Genomic DNA, 12,318 nt, shown 5'->3' with positions numbered 1-12,318 from the left:
GCAGTTGTTTAAACTATTTGCTTGGTATTGAGCACACCCATCCCATACTTCAAACGCATTTTCGAAATGGGGTCTTACGAACATTACATAAATTCTATTCAATATACAAATTTGAGTTTACGTAGAGAAGATATCACTTTTGAAGTTGTTTTCACAATATTATCAATGTGGCCAGACCATTTACAATCTTTTAAAAATGTTAATCCCAAATGTTTATGATTATAAACGGTTTTGAAGTAGAGATTGAGTGCCTCAGCATGTGCCTGACATCTGCCACTGAATCTGTGTAACTGATTGATGTATTGTTCGTGGATGGCCAGGAACGTCATATCGTCCAAGTCATTAACTCTGAAGGTGGGCCTCACAATGCACGCCTGTAGGGCCATTCGACATGAAAGAACACCATGGTATCAGCACGGGATTTGCTTTGACTGCTGACACCTAAGTATCAGTAACAAACCAATCCTCTCACTGGGACGCCCACCATCAGAAAATGCATAAAATCCATCATTTTCATAAGCCCCGTTACAAGACTTTCGGTGTCCACAGCTATACTTCACCATGGGCTCAAGGTAGAATAGGCCTTCAGCAACCCATGCATGCCATAAAAGGTGACCCGTGAAGGTCGCGGGATAAAATAGGCCTTCAGCAACCCATGCTTGCCATAAATCGCGACTCTGTTTGTCGTAAGAGGCGACTAACGGGATCGGATGGTCAGGCTCGCTGACTTGGTTGACACATGGAATCGGTTCCCTATTGCGCAGATTGATGCTCATGCTGTTGATTACTGGATTGTCTGGTCCAGACTCGATTATTTGAAGACCGCTGTCATATAGTTGGAATATTGCTGAGTATGGCGTAAGATAAAACTCACGATCAGTACCTAATTCCAACTAACGCAACGAAAAGTTAAGTCATTTCATTCACACTCATAACCGAGTGTCAACACCGATTTCTGATGATCCACTGATGATCCACTGATGATCCACATCCTAGTCATTTGAAAGACAGACTGATCGAAATTGTGTTTGTGGTCTAGATTTGTATTCAACGTCAGCTACAAACTGAATGTAAGATTCGTTTCCACAAGTATGACAAACCCACAGGTATAAAATTGGCATTTTATTGACAGAGCCGACACAGTGTGGTAAGGTCTTGGCAATGGTTGATTCATTATTCTCTCCATCTCCGAAGTCTCACTTGATTCAGCTCCGAACAGTCGACCCCCTGGTTACTGATAATAAAACCAATCACCAGCTTTCTAAACGGAATCACATTTAAATATCTTGCTGAATACAACTTACATATACAGTGGAACCCGTCTAAGCCGGCATACATCGGGACTGAAGAAATAATCCAGTTTAGATAACGTTATAACGAGCTGATGATAATTGTTCAAGCCACAGACGGGACTGAGATTTTATACCAGTGTAGACAGCCTACCGGATTGGACAGATGCCGATTGTGACAGCTTCCACTGTATATCATTTGTTTTTCGTTTTCATTTCATGGGCGTTTTTCAACATGATACTAGAAATATATTTTATTAAAACATGCATTCTAAAGTGTGAAAAATAGTCTTACTTTTAGACCAATAACGTAGATTAAAAGCGAAAGTATTTTGAAAAGTACAACATACTTAGCTCCTGCGCCAACGTTGAGGAAGGCCCGACGCTGGATGGTGCTGATATTGTCGGCATTGTCACAGATGATGCGGGCTAAAGACGCCCTTTTCAGCTGCGTTATTTGAGCTATATTTAAACAAGGAAACGTGATGAAAATTAAGGCATTGTAGTCAACGAGGAAAAAAAACAACTTGATGGCATCAGCTGTGTTATTCGTTCTGAATTCAAACAAAGAAATGTTACAAAGGAATATCAACATTGTCATTTACGTCGAAAACGTCTCTAAGCAAATGACTTTTTTCTTAGCTGTGTTGATTTCAGCTTAATGAGAAAAACGTCATGAAGGAGTTCAGTAACCAGCGCGAAAGGAGTATGTGTGTGTTTACCGGGTGTAAAGCCGGTGACGGAGTCAGTAGATTCAAACCAGAACCTGTCCCCATCCCTCAGTTTCTTGAACTGTTTGCCGATTAGACAGATGTAAGTATTTCCTACTGCTGCTCCCGCAACAGGAGCTTCAGCAATACCTCCACTGTACAGGTCAATGTCATCGACGTTGTTGCTGAAGAAGCAATGTCCCATTATATCATTGTACTCTTCATACAAAATGCTTTTGGAACTGGTGATAAATGTTCACCATCAAACAATATTGTTTGAACATTGATTACATAGTGTATTGCCACACGAAATAACATGGATCAAATTTGCAAATGAAGGTCTCCAGAGACAAAAACACTTACTACATATCTCGAAGATCACGAGCTTGAATAATCCCAAAGTCATTACCAGTCACGAAGGAACTTATTCTGTCGAGATCACAGTAGTCTCTCCAGTCGTTGTAGGGAGGAAGACCATGCTCCCGTCCACGCTGAATGTTCAGAGCCACAATGTCGAATCCGTCCTTTGCGGCGGAGTCTTTCTCAAACATCCTCTGCCTCATGCCATCGACATACCACGCATCAGCTCGTTCACCAGGAGCGTTCAGTAGACTAGTGATAACGTTATCCAGATTGTTGATGACATATTTGGTTCTCTTAAACAGGTCACCAGTGTCCACGACTTCATTTCCTATTGTCAGGTTTTCAGGCACCATAGAATGACCAAATCGAAAAGCTGCTGTGGAGAAGACGTTACTTAGAGATGGGTCAAGTGTGGAATTGTAGTTGTAGTTGTCGAGTCCGAGGCCGTATGCAGCAGACCCGTTAACGCCAAGAATTTCAGGCAGCCACTCATTGTATGTTATCACCTGAGGGTATATGGAAAGCACATGTAGAAGGAATCAATGTTTGCAGTAACTCATTTATAGAAATGGAGTGCACGGGCAAGGTAAATGTTAGTTACTGTTTTCAACAGGTTTACCTAGTATTGCCAGTTGATCAGTTGTCATGTTCCTTCCTCATGCATGTACTTTGCACCATATTTATTGTTTAGTTTTTTAATGCAACATGAATAAATTTACCTGCAATTCAGCAATGACTATTCGTCGTGCTTCTTGGAAGAGTTTTTCGTCATCCCAGTCAGCGTTGAATCCTTTAAGAGCTGTTGCAACACGGTTGTGTTCTCTCATGAAGAGTGTGTGAAGAGCGCTAAGTCCAGGGAAGACATTGACTCTACTGTCACCTACAATAGAACAATAAATGGAACAATGCCGGTAAAACGTTATTCCACAGGAACTGTTCTTATGAATATAAGCAAAAGCATCATTTGCACAATGTACATTTTTGCCCTGAAGATAACTTTGTCGAATTCTGATGGGCCAATTGCCAAAGCATACGAAACCCAGTAGCTGGATTTGCCAGGATGTACAGTACGTCAAATCTGTCACACTACACGGAATCTACGAATGGACCTTTGATGGAATGTGGCTGCCAAACAACTGATCGTTTCAATTATGTGTGTGAACAGTGTAGTTAAATTGTTGACATATTTTCTTATTTGTTTGTTTCAATAAATAAATAAAAATTAAATGTTTCTGTATTTCACTTGCCGTTTAACAAAACCGTAAATTTTATATTTTATCATAAACTAAGCCATCCAGAGTGATCTCCCTTTATGACCGTTTATGAAGTATCATGGCGAAACGTTTTGCGTCTGATTTAACCAAAGGTTGAGTGGTGTTGTTTGACGATAGGTTTATTTAAACGATTGTAAGGGGTAAGGGTAATAAATTCGTCACACTGTGTTTTGAAACCGTGTGCGGGAGTGTAAGACCCTTATAAATTCACAAGGGTCTTACAGTCTACTGTTATATAATGTAGTATGTGTCACCTCCGTTATCAGCCTCAGCATCAACAAGGTGCACATTACACACGGATTTTTTCATTTGTAATCTAACGTATATATTGCAATGTCAAATCACATAGTGTACCATCATCACTGAAACTAGCTCAAATTACCCACAAAACAGAACAGTGTTTTTTGGTAACGACCTGCTTTGAAACAGTAGTTGGTGGAATCTGACGTATCAAGAAAGCAATCATCGGAATCTCCTTGTGGCAGGAGGTTGTTTGTTCCCACTTTCAGCAACCCAGCTGGAACACGATGGAATCATGAATTACCATACATGAGCATGCTTAATTGTGATCAGATTATTCATTACCAATAAAGTAGGTAGGATGAGGTGGTAATTGTGAAGAAAATCAAATTGCATGAAGGTATCATGTTATGTTCAAGTATTCATATACAATTGTAGGTTATATAAATATATCTGTTGTTAGGATGAAATCAAAACTTGCAACATACATCCAGATTCAGTGTCTCTGAGCTCGTTCATTTCGGCGTCAGTAATGCCGTAGATGTGGGAACCATCAATGAAGGCAGATAATGCATTGTACTGTTGGCGAGGGTCTGTAATAAAATTTGTTTACTGTGTAAGGTTTAAAACGTTTTGTGCAGCTTGAATGATATAGAGAACGCTTATCTTTGATCACATATCCTGGACACATTGAGTTTGATGCTTCAGATATTACAAAAGATAAATCATCAAATGTCCTTACTTGAAGAATCTGTGCCAGTTCCAGAGACAGCCTCCGATCTCGCGAGATTCATACATTTACCATCGCCAAAGTAGAAATCCCCATCGGGAACGTTGATCGGAAAACATGGAGAGGCAGGACTGATGGAAGAAAGAAAACACTTTCTGTACTTCACATGTACGTTTATCCAAAGTACGTTTCCGAATTTTGGTCTCCTCGACGGATGCTTAAGTCTCAAAACATTCGAAGTAAATTAAGATATTCTACGTTTTAAATCGTCTTGTCTTTTGTTTATCGAGATGACTATATTTCAGCTCACTCCAAAATCTGATTAACGATGTCAAATTGGTTCCAGTGAAATTGCGGAAACATTGCCAATGCGACGATAGATATTAACTCCCTCACTCCCTCACTTACTTTTGGTATATCATATGACTAGTAACGCCCTCAGTAGTGAAGGAAAACATCATTAATGTTTATTGCTATGAGTTGTATTGTCACCGTTGAAAGAAGGTCAGCTTTTTATGTTTCCATCGACCTTTGATGTGAAGTTGGTAATTAATTAGTGAGTGAGTGCGTGAGTTTAGTTTTACGCTGCATTCAGCAATATTCAAGCCATATGGCGGTGGTCTGTAAATAACCAATTCTGGACCAGACAATCCAGTGATCAACAACATGGGCATCGATCTGTCAACCAAGTCAGCGAGCCTGACCACCCGATCCCGTTAGTCGCCTCCTACGACAAGCATAGTCGCTTTTTATGGCAAGCATGGGTTGCTGAAGGCCTATTCTACCCCGGGCCCTTCACGGGTCTGGTAATTAATGGCATCTCTTTGATGCATTTGTTGCTTTAAAATATTCAAATGAATAGCATGACATAGGGATAAACAGTATGGAGTTCTATTATGGTGTGTTCTGTATTGGTACTTTCAGTGTGAGATATATTATGACTTACTCGCTAGGAACAGAATCAGTTCTGTCACAACAGTCAATAGCAGTTCCGTTATCTGTAAAGTATCAAACCGATTTACAGTAGACTTCAGTAAAGAGGATCGACCTGAAGAAATAGTTTCACATACACGAAGTGATAGAAAATATAAATCAGAAATATGAACTACCACGGAAAAGAACAAAGGTTATAAAAAAACATGACAGGCAAAAATATGAAAACTTACAATATTAAAAAGAATAGTATGCGGGTGTTGTCGAACTTCGTTTTGCGATACTAAGTTCAGTGAATGTAATTTCGTATTTTGACACTTAGGTCGATCAAGGTATGTAGATCATTATTTATGTCAATCCTGTTAAGTCTATATTCTCTAGATTGAGATTTACTTCCTTCTTGTTTTGCTCGGTAAAAGCTCATCTTCACATCTACGGACTATTTGCGATACTTTCAATGCTGAAATATCTGGGATTCGAAACTAGGGATTCAGTTATGATAGTACCATTCACATGACACTACCGTGATAAGCTTAACATTCCTGAAGACTTCAAAATTCGCCAAGCCAATTAACTGAAGAAAACACCACCAATTTGCTGATGGTCAGTTATGTTGGGGGATGGCATCACCATGATGGACTTGGTGTAGGCCATGTTCACGGTCATTGGCCACGGTCAAGTTGGTTGAACTAAGCCAGACAATGGAAAAGAAGTGGGACAGACTCCTTCAGTCGCCGCTGGGAGGCTCCATCTTACTCATCTACTGAATGACTGTTATACGAATCGTGGCAGTAACAATACGAAAGCCTATTAGGGTCAAATCCGTATCTGAAATTTGCGTTTTGAAAAGTCGTAATTACGAGATTAAAAGTCGTAATTACGAGGTTTTCATAAAATGTAATTACAAGATTTATTTTTGAAAAAGTCGTAATTATGAACTTTTTGTGAAAAGTCGTTATTTTTAAACTCGAAATTACAACCTTTTAAACTCGTAATTACAGATACGGATTTGACCGTCATAGGCTTTCGTAGTAACACGCACTACTTATGAACATTTTACATCCTATCCGAACTGTTCTTCAGGAATGTTGGTGGTGTTCATAATGTCAACTGTTGCACGGAACTGCTGAAGGGCAATAAGTTCCCCCTTCATTAACTATGGTCAACAAACTAGACTCTTGTGTCGGGAAGTTTGTTCTATGATCTACAACATCTCTTAAGACAATACATACTTGTAATCACCGGAGTTCCCGTAATGTCGTGGTCAATGAACTGACCCCACTGCATCAACATGACGGAGTGGCTGGGAGACAGGAAACTCAGTTCAAAGTGAACATGATTGCTGACACTTCTTGGGTTAGGCAGGTTTTGGCCATTAGAGGCCAGAGCTCTGGGGTTTCCACCAGTTCCTGTAAACAGACAGCACAAATGTTTGTTTGTAGTTTCATCATCTTGTTGATGAAGCTGTAGAGTTTTATATACCTTAAAACAAATACATGACAGAATACTAGGTCATGTAGTTCCGTTATTGATGAAATAAAGTGAAAGTACAACAGATCAACTGACCGCTAGCATACTCAGGTTCCAGCCACCTTGCAAGTTGAGCACCTGCAGCTCCCCAGCCCGAATTCTGCAAGTTATTACACGTGCCACTAGCTGTCCTATAGATGTCACTTGAGTCACAGCTCACTTGCCTGCATAAGAAAAGGATTAGTTTCAGACGGCATGTTATCACTATTATATCCCAAGCAAGAGTCAAGAAAATATTTGACTTGGACTAACTGGTATTCAATTTTGAAAATGTTATACATTACTGATACATTTGAACACGTCGGAAAGACCTTGTGAAATGCTAAAGGGCATGTAAACACAACTAATGTTGACAAACACCACTCAGAAAAGTGAATGCCATCTTCAGCAGTTAAAACATTTTCTCGGTGTTTGGGGTACTGTGAATATGTGAACAATTAATGAGAACTTGTGTTTGTCAGATTCAGTAGATATTTGTTGTTGAACGACTCAATCAGTAACATTCCAGCTACATGAAACGATCTGAACCAGACAATCCCGTGATCAGCATGATGAGCATCGATCATCGCAGGTAATCGACGATGTCAAGTGGGTGAGCTTTAAATACATCCCAGCTAAAAGAGGATTCTCATACATGCACAGGGGTGGTGACATTGCAAATGATTTCCTTTGTCTCTTTAGCGTAATAATCCCGGAAGGGCATTCGTTGTATGGAAGAGAGCTTGGAGCTGCAGGAGATTTGTTGTGCCCTAAACGGATGTTAAACCATCAAGCAGTAATTGAACACAATCGAATGTTATTTCAGTTGTTCACAACAATTTTACGGAAAGTGTGATTTCAGCGCTTTCACCTTTCTGTGAATATTTCTTTTTCTCTCCGTAGAATATGCTTCCTATCAAAAGCGCAGATTGAGTAGTGTAAATATTACCAGTTACGTCAGCGAACTGTTCTAGACTATTTTGCGAAATATTCCACAATGTTCAAAGGTACTTTTTACACATGAACTGATGTATTGTAAAACAAATTCGTATCGTTGAAAAGATCGTCATCAGTTCCACAAAAATAAAAAAGTGAATTTTCTTCATAAAAGTTTACACTAGGACGCAGCTATTCACATGGACGATATTTGCACGTCAGCAGTTTAATGCATGATCCTCATGCATGTGCGATCCATCTGCATAAAGATTACACACACACAAACACACACACACACACACAGATATGTACATATATATATATATATATATATATATATATATATATATATATATATATATATATATATATATATATATATATATATATATATATATATATATATATGTATATATATGTATATATATATATATATATATATATATGTGTGTGTATATATATATATATATATATATATATATATATATATATATATATATATATATATATATATATATATATATATATATATATATATATGTACATATATAACATATTGTGGATGTTTTGAGTGAGTCTAAGCTTTTGATTAGAAGTGTATATGCCTTTTTTCTCAGTGCTCACTTTACGTCTTCAACACTTAATGCAATAATATAGTGCTTCTCCTATGATGAGAAAAGGCAGAAATACTGCATGAACTGCGTCAAAGAATCACACATTAATAAACGGGTTTGAATATTAGCCAATGAAAAGCTTTATCTAGTACCGCCATATCATTAGCATAGAGGTCAAGCTACAACGAATTTGCACAAAAATAAGATTGGCTTAGAACCCTGAGATATCATCACTGTCACTGGAAAATATATTTCATTTCTTCAGTACTACTTGTTTTCTCCCCTACAATTTGACTCGATGTATTCAGGAAAATTGAAAACAACATTCAAATTCCTTTATTTTTCGTTGAAGTCTGATGTACATTAGCATACGAGCACAGTTGATTAACGGTGTGACACATTTTTTTCTATTTACCTTTTCCTGTTGACAGGCTCAGTGTGTCTTTTGCTCCTTGAGGACCGGGACATGAATGCACATGGCGTTCTTTCTCCTCCGCACTCTGTCATGAAAATATAGACGATTAAAATGTTAACAAAATGGGTCATCATCATCACCATCATCATCATCATCACATACCAAAACATAAGTCTCATTAACCTATTCAGACACTGACCTACTTTTCAGCCGATCCGAATGTTCTCGTGTGAAAGTGTAAATCGACACTTCAAACAATTCTAGTTAAACTGAATTTCAGTTCATTGTTTCATAAGAAAATGATATTTATAAATGAATTGTAATTATAAACGTTAACAACACCGTCTTTCTATACTTTAAGTCGAGGTTCAGACAGCATATCTTAACTATGGAATTGCAGACTGCCCCTGTATGATGAGGTCGTAAAATAAGTCACAATGCATCTGGCTCACTGGTTAAACTTGTTATGTATTTTTTGCGCTTATTCACCGTAGTCCTGTGACGCACAACGAGGTTGATGTAATATCACTTCCGTCAGAGACCGCCAAACTTTTCTAGCGGCAGAGCCTCGTTTTGAGATTTCCTGATTTCTAGGTTTCCGTTTGTCAGAGCCCGCTTTACGACAGAGCACGCCGTACGACGTGTTTGCTATGATTAGAAAGAGCTTAGTGTTTCAATATTCAAGTGCATAGACTTATCAAATCATACTGATTAATATTTATGCACCCAGTTAACTGACTTAGTTTAAAAATTCTGGACTGGTTATCGCACTAAGTTGCGCAATAGGACGGGACCAAGTAAAAAGGAAACGAGACTGTTCTCTAGTCAATGTTTTGACATGTACCATTATTCTGTATGCATGATTCCAACTTATGAAAATATGCACCCTCAAAACAAATGGGACTGCATGTTAATTCACAATATAAGGGAAAACTATTTCGATGTAAAAATATCGAAGGATCTTTTTACCCATGTTAATTTCCATCATATTATTCAATTTTAAAAAGAGATCGAATTCACTGAAAACGATCATTGATATGTGCTTTAGACATATGTCATTTTATGACCGTTTATAAACGTCGTTTAGATTAGTAACTAGATACTGTTGTTGTCATCCTGAGTGACTCAAATTTAATTTAAAATTACCTCTATTTTTAATCGTAGTATGTATGTAGTTTTAATGTATGGCTATATTATGTAAATTGCTAATAGCTGAAGGAAATCCAGCTAGGGTCAATGCAGGAATGCAAAAGGAATGTAGATCAACATGACCTTCCAACGTGATGATATACTTTCAGAATTTGGCAAAGCGCGGTTATATATTGCTTCGTCTTGTACTGTTAAAATGTTGATTCCTAGTTTTACAATTATATCTGTGACAAACTAGTTGTTTAAATGTCCGTCTTTGACAGGTTCTTATTATTTATCTGTTATTATCATAAATACAAAACTTGATACAGTCATGCTACAGCTGAAGTACTACCGATGTGATTTATCATTTTAACTTACTTTCAGTAGTTCACTCAAAGGTTTATGCCTTTTCATTTCGCGTGTATTTTGACCAAAGGGACAAAAATGATGAAAACTGGCTGAGGGATAGTCTACCAAAACGAATGGTTTTCTCTAACACATTGCGTCAATGATGGCTATAATGTACATAACCATTTAAATAAGCTTTGTAACAATAACTGAAGCGCACGTAAAATCGTAAAATCATTTTAATGACATAACTACAACAATATATTTCAACCCCATATCTTTCGTCGGCGCGGCAGCTTTGTGGTAGGGCGTATGCCTGAGAGTTTCTGAAAACATTTGCACTCTGAGCCTATTTTTTCAATTGATTTCAAAAACTCATATATCATTTGAACGTTGATGTCCATATAGAGTTAGGAAATGATGATTGCTGAAAGTAAAACCTGAGAAGAGGTCTTACTAATGAAAAGTAAAACCTGGAAAGATGTCTTTCTAGGGAAATGTAAACCCATTCCCTACAAAACAAAAGCATCAATACGGTTATTGTGGGAACAAAAGATGACCTAATGCACAGGTTTATATACTAGTAGGTTTAGCTGTGTATGTACGAAAGTAATGTACACGTACGTACAACTCATGTGTCAATCAATGTCCAAGCGCTCCAAACTCTATACTGTTATCAATGTCGATGTACAGCTGACCTTATGACATCCATACAATAAAATCTTCTGTCTGTCTGTGATAATACATACCTGCATGAATAACGCAGAGGACGATCAGTAGAGCTTGGAGTAACTGCATACTGTCAGCTTCGGTATGGACAGTGCCAATGTGTTTGAATACGTACGGTTTGGCTATTTATTCATAATTTTAACAATGGAGATTCATTTCATGCACTACGTTTCCTTTTAATGAACATTATGATTTGTATTGCTGACAGCATGAACTTAGAGGATCCCAGCACGGGTCGCAGATAAGCGCTTCGATAACAAAACCCTGAGCGGTAAATTGAACATTTAGACATCGCATCGTCTCCATTTGCAAGGATGTATGTGATACTGTCTTTCCAATAATGTCCTCAGCTTGCAGTTAGAGATACGGATGTCACTCGTACTGACATTGTTAATCTTATTATCAATTTTATAGCCTGTCCATACACCATAATGACCAAGTATAATTATCACTTTGCTGATTTAGGCGTGATTAGGGTTATTAAGCTCTTAGGGATTCTGTGTTAACTAAACATGTTGTACCTACAATGTTATAGTAGGAAACTCTATCTTGAGGATGTTAATGCAATGATACGGGTAGGTGACTTACACCATACAGGTACGTTTTCTTCACCCTACCAATGCCATCTCATAATACCTGTTTTTCTTACCTATTCTATTTTGTGAATACGCAATGCAATTTGTGAAGAGGTCAAATGCAACATATTTGGGATTACGGAGGCCTCGGTGGTTCAGAAGGTTAAACTTCTCATCTTGAGTGCTGGCCATTAGGTGCCTAACTCTATGGGTCGGGTTCGAATCCCGAAACATGATCCAACTAGAATTTGTACTGTGACATAATATTATGTCGTTCTTCTTTTGTTGTTGGCGGTGGTGGCGGTGGTGTTGATTTTACAACTGGAGGGTTCATTGTGAAATCATCCTAAAATCCTTTCACGGATTAGTTGAGCGAGTTTAAGGTTTGCACATATAATCTGTCATTAATGTAAACTCTGTGATAGGGTAGAGTGTTTTATGTCTTGTCAGTACACACTGTTGACGTGAATACTGCGCTGTGTCTGTGCCATTTCATGTTTCCATTTGAGTCTCTCTTTCCTT

The 12,318-nt window shown here is 38.1% G+C and overlaps 1 protein-coding gene across 1 annotated transcript; it reads right to left on the bottom strand.

The window, feature by feature from the left end:
- Window positions 1-1,173: 1,173 nt before the first annotated feature.
- On the bottom strand, window positions 1,174-11,290 carry LOC137265621 (peroxidasin homolog). The gene is made up of 13 exons (XM_067801052.1): window positions 11,242-11,290; window positions 9,014-9,098; window positions 7,109-7,233; window positions 6,772-6,948; window positions 5,553-5,604; window positions 4,619-4,737; window positions 4,365-4,469; window positions 4,052-4,153; window positions 3,082-3,242; window positions 2,363-2,868; window positions 2,012-2,184; window positions 1,640-1,751; window positions 1,174-1,234 (listed from the first exon to the last, which is right to left on the bottom strand). Exons 1-13 carry the CDS (start codon window positions 11,288-11,290, stop codon window positions 1,174-1,176), a joined length of 1,827 nt encoding a protein of 608 aa, XP_067657153.1.
- Between the last annotated feature and the right edge of the window lie 1,028 nt (window positions 11,291-12,318).

The sequence above is a fragment of the Haliotis asinina genome, chromosome 15, assembly GCF_037392515.1.
Source record: "Haliotis asinina isolate JCU_RB_2024 chromosome 15, JCU_Hal_asi_v2, whole genome shotgun sequence".
NCBI classification, from domain to species: Eukaryota; Metazoa; Mollusca; class Gastropoda; order Lepetellida; family Haliotidae; genus Haliotis; species Haliotis asinina.
This window is presented reverse-complemented; position numbering and strand designations above follow the sequence as displayed.

Excerpts from the sequence above, each read along its gene's own strand:
- LOC137265621 (XM_067801052.1), bottom strand. The coding sequence starts at position 11,290 with ATGCAGTTACTCCAAGCTCTACTGATCGTCCTCTGCGTTATTCATGCA. Across the intron at positions 6,949-7,108 it reads GCTGGAACCTGAGTATGCTA|GAACTGGTGGAAACCCCAGA; the intron begins GCGGTCAGTTGA and ends GTCTGTTTACAG. Across the intron at positions 1,752-2,011 it reads CGTCACCGGCTTTACACCCG|CTCAAATAACGCAGCTGAAA; the intron begins GTAAACACACAC and ends GTTTAAATATAG.